Source organism: Artemia franciscana, chromosome 1, assembly GCF_032884065.1.
Source record: "Artemia franciscana chromosome 1, ASM3288406v1, whole genome shotgun sequence".
NCBI lineage: Eukaryota > Metazoa > Arthropoda > Branchiopoda > Anostraca > Artemiidae > Artemia > Artemia franciscana.
Window position 1 is genome coordinate 40,858,477 of NC_088863.1, and position 23,819 is coordinate 40,882,295.

Genomic DNA, 23,819 nt, shown 5'->3' on the forward strand with positions numbered 1-23,819 from the left:
AGGTTTGCTGTCTTACTATCACGTGAATACCATGTCAACTTATGGGTCATTTTATGACCAAACGCCGTATTGGTTATAACTAGGTTTCTATATTTACAGAATTGAAAAAGTCTGTAGCCATTACTGTTTTCTTTTCCTATACCAAGTTTACCCACGCTAGGATACCATCTATCCCTATTTCTACCAACCTGGGCGTAATATCTCCTAGTAAAAACACAATATTTCTACCTGGTACCCAGTCTATTCGCTCCTGTAACTGTAAGTAAAATTCATCTGAGTCACTAGTATCTCCGTCAGTTGGTTCAACAGGGGTATGTACCACTATACCTGATACCCCGCACTTATTAGTCATAAATGAACAAATATTATTCTATCCAGCCTAAACAATACTTAGCAGCTTCTTTATTCATCATGTGCCCTACTCCCTGCCTATATACCCCATCCTTAATGCATGAGTAGACAAATTATATGTCACCTAATTTCATGCTTCCTAGCCCTGCGGTATGAGTTTCTGAAACTTCTAAAAGTCCAGATCAAACCGTCCAATTCGTCAGTCAAAATGTCGACACAATAGTCATTTTTTAACATTGTAACATTCCTAACATCATAACATCATAAAGTTCCAATTTTCATGTTCTTTAAATCATTGAAATTGTTTTGGCCTAAGGAAAAGCAATGATCCCGGATACCAGTGCAGGAGGTGGGCCAACATATCTTCTCAAGTCCAGACCAAAGCGCTTAAGCCAGCTTAGATCCAGACAGCAAGACCTCCAGTTTGGTTTGAAGCTTTGTGCAATCCTGGGCCCATCTTGGTCACAACATAGTTTTCAGCACTTGACGATCCTCTTCTATCAACAATAGTCGACAGTCACAAGCCTATTACCTCCGACACATTATATATTCATACCTACAAATATTATGCTACTACGGCGAGGCAACCCATAGTAGATAAATTAGCAAGGAAGTTTTACAGCCAAAAAACGCCCATCAAAAAAGACCAAGCCCAGAAGAAATATCCAATAATCAGAATTCTGTGCGAATACCGTGTTGTTTACTAGGCTATAGTTTCCCCAAGGGGTGCCACTCCTTCAGTGGGAAAAGTTGAACACAAGATCCCCAGTCCCCAATTTTCTCTCTTTCTGTATTTTTCTTTCCTTTATGCTTTTAGTTTTCTTTTTCAAGTTTTAACCAGCACTGAGAATTCATACTGCTTTCACAAGCCTTACTTTCCACAACTTTTCTTGTATATGTCTGACACGTGTAAATTTGCTTTCGCGTGATTAAATGATTGAATAGAAACACAGAATAATTATAAACTACTCACGTTTCCGTCAGCAAGAGCAGAGATAACATTTCCAAGAGCAGATAAAGATTTGTTGATATTTTTTGCCTCATCCAAAACTACACCCTCGGCACCAGTTTTGCCAACCTAAAAAATAATGAAATAAGTATCATCACCTGAGTTACATAAACTCAAACAATTCAAATAGTTTGGTACTGTCAGGATTTATCCTATCATATATGGGGGCACACCAATACAAGAAAATGTAAGGAACAGCGAGAAGGGGGGGGTGCAAGGATTTTTTTTCTTTTTAGTGAATGGTTAAAAAGTATCTTTTTTTTCAAAGAAGGGGGGGGGGGAGGATTCTTTGGTTGATATATATATATATATACATATATATATATATATATATATATATATATATATATATATATATATATATATATATATATATATATATATATGTCTCGGTTCCAGCGGCTTCGCCGCCAGGCCCCAACACGGCAGGCTTCTATATATGGATTCTGATTGTCCCTTGTGTTCTATTGTGTCCTTGAGTCTTGTACATAGAGGGACATGTAATCTTATTTTGCTGCACTTCTAATATATTTATGTTTTTCTTTTCTTTTTTCTAGATACGAGTGCAGTTTTCAACCTTTTCTATTTCTCAAAGTGAATTTTTTTTTCCTAAAATTTATCCTCGGCGTACATCTAAAATTTTCGATATCTATATCTACGATTTTTACTTAGGCATTTCTTTTCATTTGTTATTGAGTATGAACATCCAGTGTTGGTTCTGGGGATTACACCGGTTTTTGCAAATCCTTTATTTGATCTTCCAAACAGCTATAAAGCATTCATTGACTGTCAACGCATCAACAAATGGAGAAAAAAAACTTTCATTCTGTATACCAAAGCATAGCTAAGCTCTAATAAGTTGCTCAACAACTTTTTTTTTAGTTTAGTTAACTAAACTGAGTGTCCTGTGGTGTCGCAGTGGGTTTGACCTTAGCTTGGTAATACGGGACCCGACGATCGAATCATGCTGCAGAAATGCACTGCAGGGCCGACGCAGGGACCTTAGTAGTCAAGAAGCGTCGTTAATCTGATACAATACTAAACTGAGTGCCTACAATTCTACATGGATAATAAAACCCCAGCCTCTAATAGTTAGGAGAACGACTAGACACTACAACGTTATTCAAGGCAATTTATAGTTGGCTGAAATTGAATCCATAAAAGATTTTGGTGAGAATAAAAGGAATATATGATGGAAATGTAATACATTTTCAGTTTGTTTTCACATCATAAGTTTTCAGTTTTGCTTTCACATCATACGGGAAAATAGAATGGAACTGGACCAACTTCCAGGGGAAAAGATAGGAAAACAGAGGGAATGTTTGCACCATTGATGATATAAAATCATTCAGGTTATTTCTAGATGTTTTGAAGGTTTTTGGGAGGCCAGAATCAATTTGTAAGTAGCTCTACTACAGCAATTATTATTTTGAGACTGTTCAAATGTTCGATATTGTTAGATGAAAAGACCATGTCGTATATTTTTCTTTTTCGTTTTATAAGAACAGATAGATGACTTTTACGTCAGACAAAAATTTTAGAAATTTTATCTTTCTGAAAAGGTTGCACTTTTTTCCTAAGGCGTTGGAAGAATACTCACAGATATACGGAAAAAAAGTTCAGAAGTCAATACCTTTTCACTGCCGGCGAGATCGACAAGATAGAGTTTGCCAGAGAGCTTCTTCTGGTTTTCTAAGTTCTCTTGCTTCACATTAATCAAAAACACTGAGTGACTTCGGGAACTATGTTCGTTCATATCTAGTTGGAAAAAAAAAACAACATAAAAATATACGTTAGGTCTCATGTTTTTTTAATACATAATGCACCAAATAATCGACATTACCTTACAGAGCGATAAATTAACAAAATTCCAAAAAAAGAGCGTATAAATTGAGTAAATTTTTCCAAAAAGAGGACAGAGGTAAAGACATCAATACAATTTATAGTAAGAAAGGTCCAACTCGCAAAATGTAATTAACAGGCCTAGTCATGAGGCTAATGCACCTATAATCATCTAATTCTATTTAATTGTAGAATCAACAGATATTAAACAGATTTTAACTTTTTTGCTATCTTTTGACATATTATCAGTATTTTTTAACAGATTTTGACCAATTATTTCACTTTCGGTAAAACAAACACATTAGAAAGTCAAAATTAATATTGAATAAAACAATATCTCATATTAACATAATCCTTCAAAGTCTTCTTGAGATATACAAACATAAACACTTACAGCAACAAAATGATCCTATGATTGAAAAACATGTTAAAAAATGGTAGTAAGTAAACAATCTTACCACTGGAAAATGAATCACATCCCCTTAATTTAACCTTGGAGCAAATTTATTCAGGATAAGGCGAAGAGTGGAGATGCTAATGCAAATATTTAGCTTTTTCTATGAGTAACATAGTGACAGAAAAATTCTAGAATATGGAAAGACAAATTTTTGTAATTTTTCAATCATTAAGCACTGACTTAAGCACTGAAAATTCTCTTGCCTTCACGAGCTGAAACCCAATATTTTATTACAATAGACCCCAAGCATCGTTTGAAATATATTAGTTAACACTATACTGAAGTTGGGGCGTCTCTGGTAGAAAAACTTTGATTTGACTGTTGTACAGTCAATTAGAGGCAACGGGCGCGACAGATAGAGCCCTATTGGTGCAAAAAAACTGAGGATTATATACATTTGCTTAAGGACACAAAAAGAAAAGGAGCGTCCCCTAAATTATGATCGGTTCAAGAATCTCCATCAATTGAAAAATATTAGGGTCTTGAGACAGAACTATTGGACACCCAGTCGGAAGTTCTTTAATAACGTAAATTAGCTTCCACGAACATGCCGCTGAAGGCAGATTTCATTCATTGTGAACCTAGGGCAAATGGCAACTATCAATGGGTTTACAGTTTACACTGATGCATTTTCACAATTAAATATTATACAGTATCGCAATAATAGTATATAATATGTCAGATATTGTCTATTTAATGTTGGCTTTTCAAGCCCCATGAGAATCAGTAGGGTGCGTTGGAAAATTTAATGTATACAAAAAATAAAAGAAAACGAATAAAGTCAATAAACATAATAAGATAGAAAGTTCGTTGTTAATCGTGAGAATCTACCTTGGTGCCTAAGACAAAAACATGAACACCATTGGAATAGTCTTTGGTGATTCAATCCAGCATTTCTAATTTTCCTGCTCATGTTTTAACTGATTCAACGGAGAGCATGAATATTTCGGCTTCACGTGAGAAATATTCAGGCTTTTATTTGTAAGAAATTTTTTTTAACCGTCTTAAGTAAGCATTTTACCCGTTATAAATATTTTAATTTCATTATCATAATCTACGATTTTTATTTTGCAAGAACAAAAATGGAACTGTATTAATCCTGAGTATGGAACAAATTAGATCCGTGATTCCCAACGTCGGGCGCAGGTCACACCAGCATGGCATGCCAATATTTTGGTGGGTCATAGGCAGGACATGCACCCCTCGGCTGACTATACTTTAGAGCCTTAGTTGTGAAAAAATGTTTTTCGTGTGAATTATGTCACATTCGTATGCATTGAGAGAGTAAAAAAGATACATAATGACGTCATACACTGTATATACGGTTCTGTATACAGACAACATTTTTCATTAGTATATATGCCTAGAAGACGAACCTAAAAAACAATACCGAGTCAATGGCCTTTGAAGCTTCCTTCGGGCGAATACTCGTAAAATTCTGAACAGCAACTTTAAATAGCACGTGGGGGAGTCAGGGTTATTAGATATTGAATTTATTAGAAATCAGGATTTTTTTTTAGAAATTACCTAGGTGGGGCATGGCCCAAGATTGGTTGGAAACCACTGGATTAGATCAATAGCCAAACAACTAAGAAAACATTTACTGAAACACCATAAAAGGCAATTCATTCTTACTTGTAACAGCAACATGTCGATTCGATTTGCCTTCCTCTATGACCTCAAAAACCTCCTCGGGACTAGAAACAAAACGCTCAGTTGCACCCTTAACATACGGACAGCGGTTCTTATCCTCATGAACACTTAAATTAACCTTAGATACTGGAAAAAAAAGGAGAAGAAAATGTTAACATAATTTAAAAAAAAAAATAAATTCAACCAAATATTTAGGAAGTCAAGTTTAAGAGAAAGTCTACAAGATACGTAAAAAAAAACGCGATTAAACAGGGAATATCAGATTTTTGTCAACTTTTTATAGTTTATATGCATCTAAATTTTGATAGAGTTACATAAGACTTTGCAAAAAAAAAGTAGAGAAAGAAAGGGAAGGAGAGAGAGAAAAGAAATAAAGATACACGGGTACTTACAAAAATAAACACGTTTTGAGGGACCAAAATGTCACATAGAGTCATGTTGACCCAATGACCAAAAAATGAGTCATGTTGACTCAAAAGTTAATTTTATTGAATCTAGTTTTTTGAAGGAAAGGTATCAAATCGCTTATGGAAGATTTTGGACATCCTTTTACATTGCCAACTACAGTGTTTTACTTCTTTAGTTCGCTTTACTGATACCGTACTTTAGCTAATATTATACCATTTAATTGCACTACGGCTAAAATGCATGATAACTGTTATTGCGTAGAAAAGTCATAAATTTCTACCAGTGATCCCCCTGGGGAAGACATTATTTCAAGGGCCACTTCTACAAAGCGAAATAGCATGTTAACAAATACATTAGGATTCAAAATTATTTTCGACAACACTTAGGATAGATGACAGTACATATACGGAGCATCCCACAATAAAAAAAGGGCTCGGCTATTGTATAATCTTTCGAATTTATCCCTTTCTTATCCTTAAACATATAGAAAAATGAGGTTGAACCCCGGCTAGTCATGCCTGCTTTGAATCCCATGCTGAAAATGATGTAAACAGTTATATAGAAATACGCATTTCCATTTATCTAATAAAACACGTTTTCAACCAGCATAAAACAATATTCATCACGGGTAGTCCATGATAAAGCAAAGTAAGTAATATATGGTTTACGACTTAGACCTTACAGACATTTCCACCAAATTGTTGTTTTCAAGCGTGACAGTGTATCAGTAAGCCCCAAATATCATTAAAAATTCACAAACATTAGCGAAACCACTGGTTGAGCAGTCGTGGCTGTAAACAACTGATGGACCGTTACAAATGAGAGAAACAAGAACATATTTATATAGACACTTATAAACTAATCTAATGAAAATAGGGTGGTTTGAAATTTAAATGAACTCAACAAACGATCTAAGATACCTGAGTCATTTGATTGGTTTTTTATGTAACAGCTAATTAGTTTTTCTGTAGCCATGGACAAACAAAGCTATACTTGCATTGTCAAAACGCACCTATTTGTTGATATTGTTTGAACATATCCACTTAACAAATTAAATTGTCTAAAACACAAGCAAAGCACAAAATAAAATAACAAATTCAGAAAATCCATAAAAAAAGGTTATATTGTAATTACATTTTGCAGCACTTAAAGATTAATTTTACTTTATTATCTAAACAAGTTTATCATATTTGAAAAAATACCTTTTGGATTTAATCATACTATATTTTATAAGTCAAAAAAAATATTCTATTTCTAAAACTAAGATAATTAGATTAAGATCTGGGGCCATATATACAGGTGGAGAAGGAGGAAGGCCCTCAAATGTACACTCAACAGGGCCCACCTATGTATACACACGTCCTGTGAGTTAAAAGACCTTCTCCCAGCAATGGGTTCGCATAATGACGCAGAACAACATCGTAGGAGGATCTCTATGAGAGGAAAACTCCGACAGGGCATAAGATCAATATCTATCGACAACGGCCTTAGCAAAGACCTGCCTCAACCCTTTCAGATTACCGGCAAGACTGGAGACCTTGCGGAGTGGCACACTTAAGGAGTGGCGGCTCTCGATGAACTTATAGCATAGTAAATGAAACAGTAGTCGCACGGGATTCTGATTAGTAGATAATTCTTCTGGACTTAGCCTGTTTTGGCGGGCGTTTTCGGGCTGAAAAACCCCTTCATAGCTAATTTATCTACTGTCGGTTGTCTCTCCGTAGAAGCGCGATATTTGCAGGCATGAATATATATTGAGACAGAAGTAATAGACTTGAGATTGACTGTGCAGGATTTTGACTCTTCTTAATAGAAGAGCATCGCCAAGTGCTGAAAACCATGTTGTGACCAAGATGGGCCCAGGATAGCACAAAGCCTCCGTTCATACCGGACGTTCCAGGGACTTCTTGCTGCCCGGTTCTAAGCCGGCTTAAGCGCTTCGATGCAGACTTGGGAAGTAGTGTTGGTCCCTATCCTGCACAAGCATCTAGGACCATTGCTTTTCCTGGGGCCAAATTAATTTCAATGATTTAAAGAATATGAAAATTAGAGCTTAGAATATTACGAACTAATAAAATGACTATCGAATCGACATTTTGACTGATGAATCCAGAAGGCTCTAAATGGAATTATTAGGAATTTCAGAGACCCGTATCCCAGGGGTAGAAGGCAGGAAATTCGGTAATATAGCATTAATTTACTCAGAGAGCAAGGATGATGTACAAAGACAGGGAATAGGGCTCATGGCGAATAATGAAGCTGCTAAGTCCTGTTTAGGATAGGAAGCAATTAATAATAGGATACTAATAAAATAATAAGGATAAAGATCCTCCAGAGCCATTGTTGGCGCATAGGGCGTCAATCGACGTTTCAGTTGCTGGGTGTTTTTTTTACAGGGACACTCATTTTATGACTAAAAAGTTTAGAGTAACAATTACAGTAGTATATGCCCGTGTAAAACGGACTGACGAAGATACTAGTGACTCAGATGAATTTTACTTACAATTACAAGAGCAATAAACAGGGTCCCAGGGAGAAATATGGTGTTATTATTAGATTTTAACACCCAGGTCCGTAAAAATAGGGATAGATGGTATCCTAGTCTAGGAAAGTTTGGCGTAGGAAACGAAATAAGCATTGGCTATAGACTGCTGCAATTTTATAGGTATAACAATCTAGTTATAACCAATACAGTGTTTGGCCATAAAATGGCCCTCCCATATGTTAACGTGGTGTTCAAGTGATGGCAAGACAACAAACCTTATTCATTATGTTATTGTAAACCGAAGACTGGCAGGATCAGTACAAGATACTAAGGTAAAAAGGAGTGCTATTATTGATGTTAAAAGAAAATACCACTATCAAGTAGTGTCAAGGGGTAATTTAAAGCTGAAATTTCCGAAGGGTAACTACCTCTCAGGAAGTTATGATGTTGGTAGACGACTCCAGGATGAGAATTAGAGAAAAACTTTCCGTGAACAGTTGAACACTAAACTGGAGAGTTTAGAAAAGTAATTTAGGAATGCAGCTAGGAATATTAGTGAAAAAGCTTTATGTTTAATATAGAAGAAATTGGGCTTGTACAAAAATTATCTGAGTGATGGATCATATGAAAACAAGAGGAATATGAAGGAAGTGGAGGGAGCACTAAAATATGAACTAAGGAGGTGTAGAGTGGAAGACATAGATAAAATTGCCGAGGATCTGGAAGATGCAGCTACACGACATAATAGTAGAAATATTGTACTGGCATGTTAATAAATTGAGATGGAGTAGTCAATCCAGACTTGTCCCAGTTAAAGATAGGAACGGGACCACAATTAGTGATAAGGAAAGAGTCAAGGAGAGATAGGCAGAATATTTTGAGAATGTGCTAAACCGAGATAAAGTTGAAGGAAAAGATATAGAAAAAATGAAGAAGTTTGTGATAATTTGGATGTGAAGAAAGACTTGTTTTGTGAGGAAGAGTCAGAGACAGTACTAAAAGGATAAAAAATAATGGGAGCCCCAGTTGCTGATAATGTGGTAAATAAATTTCTTAAATATGGTGTCTCTGAGGTTAGAAATAAGTTTGAAGATTATGATTGTTGAAAAAGGGGAAGTACCTAGCGATTTTAGGAAAACCCTAAGTAGACCATTGCTAAGAACGGTGATAATAGTGAGTGTGGTAATTATCGCGGCATTAGCCTAGTCTGTTTGGTAGCAAACTACTTAGTAAAAGATACTTTTTAGACTGAGAGATGCTGTAGACAAAGTTATAAGACAAGAACAGTGCGGTTTTAGAAAGGGTGGAAGAAGTATCGACCAAATTTTCATTCTTAAGTTAATAATTGAGAAGTGCCGGAGTTATCAAACACCTCTAATAGATTATGAGCAAGGGTTTGATTCTGTTGATAGAAGAGTTTTAGCGAAGGTCTTATCCTTGTACGGTAAACCCGACAAACACATTAAAGTGCTATGTATGAGAATAACAATGCTATGGTTAAGGTGGGAAAGGAGGTTAGCAGCTGGTTTCGTTGCTTATGATTTAAGCATCCCAAAGGAAAGTGTGCGCAAATTGAATGAACTTTTAGAGGTTTTGCGAGTTCAGGGTGCTAGAATAGGTTTGATAATTAATATTAAGAAGAATAGGAAGACAAGTCTGCAAACCAAAATTAGAATAGTAGAAGCTACAGTGAAGACAGTGGTCAAATATGGTACTGAAGCATGGCACTCCGAAAAGCGGATGACGATTTGCTAGATATTGTCCAGAGAACTTGCCTACGGATTGTTATGGGTACCCAACTTACTGACGTTATGTCAAACAGTAGACTGTACGAAAAGTGTGTTTCAATTCCGCTCTTTAGGGCTATAATAAGAGAAAGGTTGAAATAGCTAGGGCACGTTCTCCGGAAGAGGGATGACAGACTGCCGAAGATTATCCTTTTCGGCCAACCCTCTAGGGCTAACGAAAACAAGGTCGTCCGCAATTAGGGTGGGAAGATCTTATGAAGAGAGATATATGGGAAATGACAAATTTCTGGGAGGGTGTAAAGAGGGAGGCTTTGAATTGATTGAATATAGGAGGGAGCACGCGTAGCTGTGTTGGCTTCAGGAGGCTTGATGCTGCGGCGAGTAGTCATCATCATTTTATTTATGACTCATCACAAAAAACTGGGCAGAAAGCCCAGAAAAAGAGAGAGTTAAAATCAAGAAAAAAAAACAAAAAAAAAGAGACAATAGAAATAAAAACAAACTTTGACAACCACAAACAAGGGACAAACAGAAATAACCAAAGATGGGAAGACTTCTGGCATTCGGTAGTGAAATCACAAATGCGGTTCTCAATAACTTCAACTAGGTTTAACAATTGATACTTTCTTTGCAGAAAAGAGTTACTTGTCCAAGTTGGAAGTTCCATTAAATACCTTGCAAATTCAAAGTAAAGGAGAAGAACTTGCTTTCTCTTGCCACAATTAAGGAAAGACCAGACAGGAGCAAGTAAGTGAAGAACTGTTAAGCTATTATATAACTAAGAGCGGTGAATTCTACTTAGATATGAAACGTTTGAAGTCAGGAAGGCATACGCAGCCCGGATCTTACTGGCATAATTTTTAATTACGAGGTTTACAGTTTCTTTCAGGTTTGTTCCAATAAGCATGCCCAGGTAAGTAAGGCTGCTAGCAAAAAAAAAAAAAAAAAAAAACCTCGGAGCCGGATAGACTTATTGAATTTCTGTTCCCTTGAACAGTTGAATGGCAGAACAACCTTTTTTTTTCAGTATTAAAACTAAAAACGATGTGTTCGTACTCTTCTTGGAGAAATCCAAAGGTTGAAGAGCATCCTTGAATAGTTCAGGAAAGGTTAGTGGGTCATCCGTAAACGTAACTAACAAAAGGTCAACTCCTTTTAAGATAAAAGTACAGTTCAGCTCATCCTGAGCACCAGTAACACAATTATTAAACAGAAGCGGAGAAGTCAGAGCTCCTTGGCGTACACCCTTCTGAATCGGAAATAGTTGATTACCATCTTTAATTCCAGCCTTCAGATTTCTATACATGTATTTTGAACAAGTGATTACCGCAGCATCAGTACCTTTCAAAAGGGCCTCAAGCAAAATCTGCGAAAATATACACGAGTCAAAAGCTCTTGCAACATCGAGCGCACATAAGACCAAGAAATCACCTCTTTCTTCAATATCCTTCAACACATTTATAAGTAGAAAGAGAGCATGCTCTCTACCTAAGCCTCGCTGGTACCCAAACTGACGAGGAGGGGCGGAACAATTTTCTTCAATATCTCTCGTGAAAAAAACTCAAAGAGCTTGAAAGTAGTACATGAGACGATAATGGGGCGATGAGAACTGCACAGAGAAGCGTCTTTTTTGCCCTCTTTAAGGATAGTATTTGTCCGATACAAAATTGCAAAGGGACTACACCACAAACAAGGATCATCTGAAACAGTAGTGCTAAATTTTACTCGATTAAAAACCTGCAAGTTGCAGGGGCCTTGCTGAAATAGAATCAACACCAGAGGAAGATTTTTTCTTTAACTTCGGAACCGAAGAGTGAACAGCACTCGGCGACAAAACCAGGAATAATTTCGTCTAATTTGAAAGTACAAGGTCAAGCTTTTTTTCAAAAAAAAAAAAATCCTCTATGTTTTTATCAGGGGCACTGAACTCCCTTATGAAATATCCAACCAACTTTTTTAAAGGCACACTAGCACTCTTGGCTTTGGTAGGCTTGCTGTACTTACAGAGTTTCGAGGGATATTCAGCAATATGGATTATATTTCTCTGGATCAGCATTAAGCCATCTCTCGGGCGACCAGAGTCGTTCCAAAAAGAAAGCCATAGCTTGGTCAAATTACACGAATTCATTAGATTTTCTTTAACCAATTTTCTAGCTGAGACTTTTTACGAACAGGTCAAAGAGGAACGGTGCTTCTTTCAGCACAATTCAGCGCGTGATTTATTTGTGTCAAGTAGGAATTTTCAATTTGTGGCAGCACAGCACGGTCGCATACAAGATTGAAAGACAATTTAATTTTACTCAACATTTCGTCACAGACTTTACTGAAGGACTCACTTGACATATTTTTCAAATGTCGATAGGAAAAACCAATTTGATTCCGTATTTTGAGCCAAAGGTGGGGATGAGTAAAAGCAAGTAGAGATAGGAAGGTGGTCAGAGAAGAATCCTTATTTTAAAACTTTGACCTCGTGACTGCCAAACGAAGCAGCAACATGGTCTAAGCTAGAAGTTGAGGAAAGGGGCCCAATATATGAAAAGTTGTTATTCTTAGGCCATACACAATAGTCGAGAGGAACGCAGCCCCAAAAGATCTGTGATCGGGGAGACATTGTGTTTGTTATATCTACATTAAAATCTCTGTTGATGATAACATATTTAGAGGTATCTCTTTTAAGAAACCTGCCTAAAACCTGTTCGTTGTTATAATTTGTAGGCAGACAAACATTAGTTACAACATTATTTTCAAGTTTAGCGGCAATAAAGTAATTAGTCTCTGCTAATAGCTTGCAAGGGAATCGGGACAGGATAGCGAGACCGCCAGATGGTCTGCCTCGCGGTCTCACAACTGCACTACGAAAGAGGAGATAAAAATTAGAAAATATTGGAAACAGGCTTTGGCAATCTTCCGACAGGAAATGCTCCTGAATCAGAACTAGGTCATGGGACTGCAGGAATTGCGAAAGAATTGGGATTTGATCGGCAACTTTTCCATTAATATTACACGATAAAATTCGGCATCTGGATCATATTTTGAACTAGATTTACTGTTCAGCCGAGTCTGTGCAATAGGGCATTTGTAACTGGAACATGGGTGACTGCCTGATTTGCAAAGAGCACATTTTTTCGGTTTCTGGCAGGGGGCTGTTTTAGAGCTCGTTTAGGCTGTTTTATATATATATATATATATATAAAAGCCAGATTGGAAACACTTCCGTCCAGGTATATTATATATATGATATGGTATATATAGGTATATATATATATATATATATATATATATATATATATATATATATATATATATATATATATATATATATATATATATATATATATATATATATATATATATATATATATATATATAGTACCGAATTGAACAAATTCTTGTCTTTTTAAAGCGGAGTTTCCTATAAGCAGAAAAACTGTTAGGAAGTTTCATTTGCAAAGGTGTTTTCTCTTTCTCAACACTAGTGTTTAATTCTTTTTTGAATTCAAAGGGACCTTTCCTTAGTAATTTCAGTTGTATATAGGTAGCTGCCAAATTTTTACAAAGGAATTTCGCAAGGGAGAATAACGACTGCAAAAACTCAAAGAGAGAAGGTACAAGTTTTCCCAAGAAATAGAAAGCCGCATTGCGGAGAGGATGTCTCTTAAAAAGTTTTCACAATTGAGCTTAGTGGCTATTTTTAAGTGAAGACTAATTCAACCTACAATTTGAAATCGTCCTTTTGAGATACAAAAGTCAAGAGGCTAAGCCATTTTTTTAATATATGAATGATGGCCTTTGCAATATTCAATTTGAACGGTTGAAACCTTGAATTAGTCTCGATTTATTTCAAACGCAAGAAAATTGCACTCTCGTCTTCTGTCTTCAGATTCCATGTCTACCGCCCGTAGAGAGCGCTTTGCACAATAAGGTTAGTGAAGAGAAAGCCTTTTAGTTTCTTCTAGAAGTAGCCACACTACCGGATCTTCAACAGTCTATTAAACCTAGGGGTAACTAAAGCAAGTCGCCGATTGGTATAGCAGCTGTCAGCAGTCATAAGACTTCCAAGGTATTTAAACTTGCCAACTGTTTCGGCAATCAGACCGTCAATGGTTACGGAGGGAGGTTATTCTTTTTTCATGACAAGATAGAACAGCGACTTAGATTATACTGGCGTTGAATTGCGTGCCGAAGAATAAGACGAAACCATTGAAAATAAATTAATCAATTCGAAGGCGAAAGGGATAATCTAGATAATAATAGCCTTTGTAAATACTCGAGCAATACCGAATATCTTTGAGAAACGTTCTTCAAAATTTATCAACCAGGAGACACGCCCATGGGAGAAAGTGTACGCATTTTCCTGAAAATGTTTTTCATTATTTTTTTTTCAATATCGTTTCTTTCCCATATTAATTTTCCAAAAATTTTGTTTATTTTCTTCGGACGAATTTTTCAAGAGTTTTACCAGAAAATTCCGTTTATTGCTTTGAAAGAGAAGATAGAAAAAGGACGGGACAAGAAGATGTAATATGTCTGCTTTGAAGAAAATATAGCATGAGCAGCACATCATCAAAAGAAAACACCAGCTGGACTGATCATGATTCCAAGCAAAGGAAAAGGAACAACATGCTTTGCTTTATTAGTCACCTTACACTTGTATTCTTAAAAGATGTAGCACAAATGGTTATATACTCCGATTCCCAAAGTTATCCATTGGAAAAATAAACCTAATTACCAACGCAACATTTGACGTTTTGTTAAACTTTCTTCTTTTCTAGGGACAAAGTTATGAAACTTCTATATGAGTGATTTAAAGAGTGAAACATGGTTATTAAGTTGGCTTTAGGGATTAAAACTTCCTATAAATTTGCTTTTGCAATGAACTTCTACAATTAGATTAATCGAAATAATAGTTACCATTCCTGAATCAGTTACAAATACTTGACAGTTTTTTTTTAAGTGTTTTTTTTAATTTTTGATTACTACGTGTTCAACTAGGTTCATTACTATACTGCTGCGATCGCTGAAATCATGACACCCTTTCACCCAGACAAACAGATTCAGAGTGTCAAAGGCTACTCATCTTTGAAGCATGGCATTTCGGATTTGATGTCTTTTGCATTTAGACAGCCTTCAACTAGGTGTGTTGAATGTCTGAATAAATCATGTGTGCAAATTGGTTGACGACACATAAACACGATGTGTCAGGATAGTGAAGCGAGAATTTGAAAACACCAGACAGAACTTCAGGTTCTTGGTGTAGTTTTTTTTTTATAAATTGGCTTGGTTTATCTCTCCTTAGAAAAGGAATTACAACTGACGTTTCATTTTGAAGCTTATGTTAAATAAATCAACATAGTTATAAATCTTTCCTACCTGAAAAACAGAAAATGTTACCCATGTAAGCAATTTGGAATTTTGACATTCCAGATTGCTACTTCCAAAAATCAAAGATTTAACAATTAACCAGTATTCGGCTTAAAAAAAAAAAAAAAAAAAAAAATAATTGAACACTTCGACATCCTCAGCAGCCACATCCAATGCTTTGTTCATGCCCAAATGTGCAGACGAAGAAGACAAGGAATTCATTCCTGATGTCATGTAAGAAAACACCTATATTCACATCAAAAAAAAAAGTAAAAGCCTGAAAGCGTGTATAAAATACATTAAAATAAATATGTAGAGACAAGTCTGCAATAATAATGAGACAAAGCAAAAAAGAAATATTAAAAGCTAGTGGAATAATGAGAGAAAATGCTTACCATCTAACAAGTCTCGTATTTTATCCATGTAAATTTCGAAATAGGACACTTTGATATGGAATTCTAGATTTTCTTCCATTAAATAGATATGGTTGAAAATATCATTAACTATCCGTGGAATGATACCCTGGAGATGTGGTTGAGAAATCACACCCTCCATAGTATGAGTTTTTCCAGAGGAAGTCTGACCGTAAGCAAATATGGTTCCATTGTAACCACACAAGACATCTGTAATGTAGAGAATGACAATAGACAGGGAGTCTCAAGCTGCGAAGTGTTTTACATGCCTAGACTCCTTGGATTTTTGCCGACAGGGTTACTTTATATTGTTCTGATCTGATCGCTATGTAATCATTTAAAAAAGTAAAAACTTAAAGTACATTAAAGTACAAATTCTAAGAAAAAAAAGTACGAAATTAAGTGCGAGTCTCCAATTAGTATTGAAACATAATATTTGGTAATGACCATTATATAATGTCTACGTTCCCTCTAGAAGTTTTGGGTTGGTTATTTTTCTGCAAACCAACAGAATTCAATTTCTGTTTTTTAATTAAAAATTTTTAAGATTCTAGTAATTAAAATTTTTAAAATTTTAATAAAAGAATAATTTTTTTTAATACCTAAAAATACGTTGAAAGCATGCATATGTAAGTAAATTTTCCAGTTTTTTACGAATTTAGCATCATTCTCTAAAAGAATATCCAAGCAATATCATAATTCTGGTTCAGTAAATGGTTAGAACTTTAACAATGATTTAAGTATTTTGTCTCCTAGGTTAAAGTTACAGCAGTAGGCTTAACACAAAGCTAAATATTTCACAAGAAAAATTCAACATTATGACTGTGCAAGTAGTTATCCTAAAGGGGGAAAGAAACCTTATTTTAAAATAGTCTACACAGCAGTCATAGCTAGAATAAAAGTATAGTAAGATCCAGCAGACTAAGTAGAGATACATTTCAATTGAGAAATTTTTCAGCGAACAAAAATTACTGAAGGTTTCGGTTTATAACATTCATCAAAAAGGTTTCGTATTATAGCAAACCGAATCCATTTATTTTCTTGAAAACACAAATACAAACTTTTTTTCAGTGGCATTCATTAGCTGAATTCTAATTCAAGCATTAGCCGAGGGGCTCTAGAGCAAGCCTATTTGACTGCATCATTTTCAAACAGTTTCACTTTTTTCATAATAAATTGTTCAGGTAGTGGTAAAATATATTATAGGCGATTCCATTTTAGGCATAGTTCTGAGATTTTTGTGCGTCGAATATATATTTTTTGTCAAATTGACTTTAAACATCCTTACAAATAATAGTTTCTTACTATAGTAGTGGAAAGTCTTTTTTTTCTGAAAGGATACAAAAAATCGTCGAAAGATTAATAATAGGCAGCACAATCGCACTGCCTAAGTAAAGAGCGAAGTGGGCTCTGTATTATTTATTTCTTGTCACCAAGACGCTTCGCATGGAAGAAGTTGTCACAAAAACTTCAGAGAGGGTTCATTCGATTGGAAATTAAAAGTTCTAGTGCCCGTTTAAAAAGTCGAAAGTGATTGTAGTGCAAGCAACCCACCCCCCACGCCACTTAATCACCAAAAGACATCAGACAAAATTTTTAGATAGCCTTTTTGTTCAGTATAATTGAAAGGCCCAATAAATATGACTCTGGGGATTACAATCCCCACAGCCGCTGGGGCAAGGCCTGTGAGTTATGCGATTCACCCACTGTTTACACATAATATTTCCTAAAGGGAAAAGGGGGCATGTTTGGCCTTAGGTGTCCAAAGGGGCTTAGGATAATAGGGTGAAGCTTTCAGGAAACGTTGAGGGGAGTAATTAACTAGCAAAAGGCAGTATGTGCATACTACTACTGCTACTGCTGTTACTACTACCACTACTACTGCAGCTGCAACTACTGCTACTACTACTACAACTAAAGATAGGGGTATTAAGGATAAAATTTGAGGGAATATTGTAGGGGAAGTTGAACTAAATAGAAAGCATTATGCGCATGAAGGTTATGAAGAGGCTATGTCAGCAATACCTTATGAACAGCTTGAGATTTTCAGGGAATGTGGAGGGAAGCTAAATCAAAACACATTATGTGCATGCAGGTTGCCAAAAGGACGTACCAGTAACATTTTAGGAACGGCTTAGAGTATTAACTTGAAACTTTCAAGGAACGTTTAGAGGGATGTTGAACTAAATCAAAACACACTACGTGCATGCAGGTTGTCAAAAGGGCGCATCAACCAATTTCCAGGAATAGCTTCGAGCATAAGTTGAACCTGTCAGGGCATGTTGAACTAACCAAAAGGCACTATGTGCATGCTACTACTACGACTACTAAAGTTAAGCATATTACATTAGAACTTTCAGTGAGCGCTTAGGGGGATGCTGAACTAAGTCAAAATACAATCCGTGCATGCAGGTTGTGAAACGAGCGCACCCGCAATTCCCCAGAAATGATTCAGGGCATAAATTGAAACTTTCAGGGCATGTTGAGGGATAGGTTTAGCTAAATAAAGATGTTAAAAAAGATTATTTGCAATATATCTGGAAGGGCTAAGAGCAACGAGGTGAAACTTTCAGGGATGTTCTGGCGTATATTGAACAAAATCAAAACACACTATATGTATGCAGGTTGTCAAAATTGTGTATTAGCAATATCTCGGGAACGGCTAAGAGAATTAAATTGAGTCTTTAAGGGCTACTATAACTACTACTGCTACTTCTGCTACAACTACTTATCCTACTGATACTACTACTACTACTACTGTGACTGCGACTATTTACGACTGTGACTGCTTTCGAATGCTTGCATTTGCGACTACTTTCGACTACGAATACTTTTGACAGTGACTTCAACTACTCGTGACTGTGCCTACTTGGAACTGCGTTTACAATTGCATTCAATTTTAGTTACAACGACTACTTGCACCTACAGCTACTTGTGACTACTTGGAACTGTAACTGGGACTACATGCGACTGTGACTACTTATAACTGCAATGCTGACTACTTGTGATTGCTGCTGCTACTACAATTACTACCACTAATACTGCTACTACTAATCTTGAACTAAACCTAAAGAGTTTGAGTACATCAGGGTTATCAAAATGGCAAAAATGCAATATCGCAGGAAACGAGTTGATTATTGAGTTAAAGCTTTCATTAAAAGTTGGGGGGGGGGTCGTAAAACTAAAACAAAATAAATTATATATATATATATATATATATATATATATATATATATATATATATATATATATATATATATATATATATATATATATATATATATATATATATATATATCCAGATTGTCTAAAGGGTGTCTGTGCAATATCCGAGGAAAAAATAATAGGGTATTACATTAGAAGTTCAGCGCATGTTCTTGTGGATGTTAAACTAAATCAAAAGACGATGTGATATCCGATATCCAATTTTGTTAAGAGGACATATCTGCGACGTCTCGGGAATAGCTAAGGATATTAAGTTAAATTTGGTAAAGGCATGTTAAGTAGGAAATCGAACTAAAATAAAATACACTATATGCTTCCACGGTTGTCAAAAGGGTACATCTGCGATATCTTAGGGAAGGCTAAGGGAATCAAGTTGAAACTTCCAAAGTATGTGGAGGAGGGTAGCTGATTATTATTTGTCCATACTCAAGGATGTGACATGATGGAGATTAGAATTCCGACCTTTCAATAGAACCATAAAGATTATGCAGATTTTCAACCCACTTATTTGAATATTTCACTTTGTACCCCTTATTCCAAAGCATTATAGCGCAACTATCATTCAAAATTGCTGTAAAATTTTGTCCAGCATCAAATTAGCTAGCCAAAATTTTTATTCTCATATAGGAAAACCTAACTGATTTAAAATATTCTTTTCTTAATCAATGGATATGACTATGTCAATTAAAACAAACAGAAATTAACTTTTAAATTTTCCTCCAGAAAAGAAGTTTTTCAAAAACCAAAGAAAGTTACATTTAAAGTAACGTTTTTTTTCGTTGGTTTAACCAAAGATGAGAACAAATAAAGTCAAATAGTTTTTTCGGCGTAAACTACCGTAAATCACTACTAATAAATAAATGAAACTCAAAACAAACAGAATTTACAACAGATACCAAAGTCAAGTTCAAAACAAACATAACCTACCACAAACAGGAGTAAGGCTAAAGCCCACAAGGCTTTCCAAACCCCAGAAAATGGCACGCCCTTTACTGAAAACAAAATGGATTTTTAACGTTTTCTTTTTTAAAACTTTAATAAATCTAAAATTATCAAGACTTACAAGAATTCATTTGTTGTTTTCAGTGATCTAAAAAATAAAAGCAGCATAGCTCGAAATAAATATTGTTTCAAGTAAAGTCCAAATTATGCTCTGATCTTTAGAAGGCCCGGGGGCGTTATCCTTACTTATTTTTGTTTCAGCTTTTGCTTGTTTTGAGTCCGACTTGGTTATTTATTAAATAAAAAAAAAAGAAAAAGTTCTTTTAACTGAAAGTAGGGAGCGACATTAAAACATAAAATGAACAGAAATTACCCCGTATACGAAAGGGGCTGCCCCCTCTTCAACGCCTTGCTCTTTGCACTAAAGTTTGACTCTTTCTCTCAACTTTACTTTTTAAAACAGTAAAAACTTTAGCGTAAAGAGCAGGGCGTTGAAGAGGGAGCAGTCCACTTCATATACGAGGTAATTTCTGTTCGTTTTAAGTTTTAATGTTGCTCCTTACTTTCAGTTAAAAAACTTGTTATTTTATATTTAATTTCTGAACGTTTTTTAGTTAATCCATGTATTGATTTCGGCTCTCCGCAGATGAATAATTAAAGCGAAATTTGCATATTTATTTATTTGGCTAAATGGCTTTCCCATAGTTTTGATCGAATTATTTTGAGAAGAAAGGAGGAGGAGGAGGCCCTCCTCCTCCTCCTGCACTCTAATTTTTTGGGTGCTTAAAAAGGCAACTAGAAGTTTTAGTTTTTACGAACGTTTTCATTAATAAAAGATATACGTAACTTACGACTTAGCTTACGTAACAAACTTCTATAATCGTATGTTTTTATTACGTATATGAGAGGGTTCGCCCACTCGTCAATACCTCATCAATAACTCTTTATATTAAAGCTTAAATTTTGTCCCCTGAACCACAAAGGCCGTAGAATAATTAGTTGAAATTACTAAAAATCCTTTATCGTAAAGAGTGAGGTATTAGGAGGAGGTGAACCCCTTATATGCGTAATATTTTCTGTTCGTTTTAAGTTTTAATGCTACTCCTTATTTCCAGTTGAAAAAAAAAACTTTTTCATATTTATTTTCTCATTGTTTTTTTTTAATAATGCTAGAAAATGTTGCGCCCCCTTTATGGAAATCTTCTTCCCGTCTGACAAATTCCTCCATGGAAAATTTCCCCCACAAAACCCCCTCTTCTTAACCCCCCTCCCAACTAAAAAATACCCCTGAAAACGTCTCTACACTTCCCAATAACCATTACTATATGCAAACACTGGTCAAAATTTGCAACTTGCAGCCCCTCCCACGGGGACTGTGGGGGAGTAAGTTGTCCCCAAAGACATAGCTATGAGGTCTTTCGACTATGCTGAATAAAATGGCTATCTCAGAATTTTGATCCGACGACTTTGGGAAAACAATGAGCGTGGGAGGGGGCCTAGGTGCCCTCCAATTTTTGGTTCACTTAAAAAGAGCACTAGAACTTTTCATTTTCGTTCCAAAGAGCCCTCTCGCAAAATTCTAGGACCAACGGGTCGATACGATCACCCCTAAAAAAAAAAAAAAAAAAAAAAAACGCATCCGTGATTTGTCTTCTGACAAAAAATACAAAATTCCACATTTTTGTAGATAGGAGCTTGTAACTTGTACAGTAAGGTTCTCTGATACGCTAAATCTGATGGTGTGATTTTCATTAAGATTCCATGACTTTTAGGGGGTGTTTTCCCCCTATTTTCTAAAATAGGGCAAATTTTCTCAGGCTCGTAACTTTTGATGGGTAAGACGAAACTTGATGAAACTTACATATTTAAAATCAGCATTAAAATGCGATTCTTTTGATGTAACTATTGGTATCAAAATTCCGTTTTTTAGAGTTTTGGTTACTATTGAGCCGGGTTCGCTCCTTACTACAGTTCGTTACCACGAACCGTTTGATTGTAATTTCTGGCCGTTTTTATATTTATTACTAGTGGTTTATGGTAGTTTTACGCTGTAAAACTATGTGATTTTATTTCTGTTTATCTTTTGTTTAATTTGTCTCTTTCCTTTTCCTTGAAAAACTTCTGTTGTCGATTTTTTTTTAAATCAATAAGTAAAAACAGTCAAGAAACATAATTTATGTTTTACTGTTCAGTGCTGCAATATTTATCTCTTAATAATGTTAAAATTTTACAAAACAGTTACACCGGGAAACACACAAGGTATGCAATGTTTTGCATATTCAAACAGAAGCTACTCTGCCAATTCAGTTGACAGAGGACAAGAGAAAGAAATTCAGTCAATGTTCAATCCTGTTTTTTCGATTTAAAAAATAACTTTATTTCTTCAGTCTGAACTTGAATCAAATCAGAATTTTTTATTTTTAAATTAAATTTCTAGCTTATACAATAAAATGACATCATCACCCGTCCCCCTTTAATCTTAGACAAAATTTCAGGTTTTGAAATACCGCTTCATTTCTGAGTGTTAAAAAGGCTATTCATACAGTAAAGTCTGACCTATAGGTCCTAATTTATTTATCTATTCTTTATTCATTTATCCGCCTCAAAATACTACAACAAATAGAACAACCCAACGATTTAAAATACACTTTAAAATAATTAAAATAAATACGTTCAAAAAAAACATGAATAAATAATATCTCAAATATTTTTTTAATTTCGGGAAAAGGGAAAAGTTATGACGCATAGACAATGTCCAAAATTATCTATCTTAGCTAGCTCTCATGGTTCTGCAATTTTAAATCTTGAAACTAATTCAGTGACTAAAAAACATTGAATAATCAAGTAAAATTTTAAATAGACAACTCGAATCGATGAAAAATAGCAGAGTTAAATCTCAAAAAAGACGAGTAGAATAGAGAATATGCATGAGGGCTATAGCGCGAAAAGAGAACCTAAAATATCACGAAGATAGATACCATGCAGCCATTTTACGTCCTAAATACCTTTCTAACTTTTCTTTGATATTTAAAATCAGCATTAACTTCGAATCGTGAGCTGAAGCCCAAAAATAAAAAAAGAAGAAAAATCCGGCGAATAGAAGTTAAAAGGGAAATTAAAATTTAAAACGAACAGATACTACTTGCCATTTGATGATTATCAACCCACCTCTTATACCTCCCACTTTTTATGCTATGGTTTTATAGTATGTTACAAAAACATTTATGAGAGCAGCAATTGTAGTTAATGGCTAACTGTGAACGTTCGACTTGCCGATTACATTTAAAACAATTTGACTGTGGGGTGTCATTGTTTAAAGCACATTCGCGTCAATAACCTCTTCCATTCTTGAGACACGGTGAAAAATATTTTAATTCCACTATGTTTTCGTTCTTAAAGCGATGGGGGGGGGGGGGGGAGGTCTCAAAATTTAGTTTTTATTATTTTCCTTTTTCCCAGAGTGAGTCACCCCTCCTTTTTTCTGTCCCCTCTCAGGCAGCGCCCATAAAACCATCGAACGGTGTTGCATTAAACAAGAAATGATTTTTACAACACAACACATTCCATTTTTTTGCAAGCCTGTTTAACAGGCCAAGAGACTGTTTGACCTTTAAATCTAGACTTCTCATCAGAATAAAATAACGATAAACCTCAACAGTAACAACAAAGAACCATGTTTCTTAGGCAAGTTGTGTAACATAAAAAGTCTTTAACAAATCCTTGGTAATATTTCAGGGTTCGATTTTTTAATGTCACTTTAAACAATCTGTTTCAGCGTAATGTCGGGAACGAGTATTTACAGATCAATATTCATGTTTTCGTCCATCTACGAAACATAATGCTAACAGTCGCTAGTAATAATAGAAATACCGGAAACACATTACATTGTAGTATGGTGCTACATAGACCTTCTATCATGCTCTGC

At 35.3% G+C, this 23,819-nt stretch overlaps 1 protein-coding gene across 1 annotated transcript in view; it reads right to left on the reverse strand.

Annotated features, from left to right (window-relative positions):
- The window catches only part of LOC136029639 (kinesin heavy chain-like), an 84,092-nt gene that overhangs the window by 43,791 nt on the left and 16,482 nt on the right, over positions 1-23,819 (reverse strand). Inside the window, exons 4-7 of the mRNA XM_065708143.1 lie at positions 15,710-15,937; positions 5,295-5,438; positions 2,994-3,118; positions 1,325-1,429 (exon numbers count right to left, since the gene is read on the reverse strand). Coding sequence (XP_065564215.1) covers positions 1,325-1,429; positions 2,994-3,118; positions 5,295-5,438; positions 15,710-15,937 — 602 coding nt within the window. The remainder of the gene's footprint in view (positions 1-1,324; positions 1,430-2,993; positions 3,119-5,294; positions 5,439-15,709; positions 15,938-23,819) is intronic.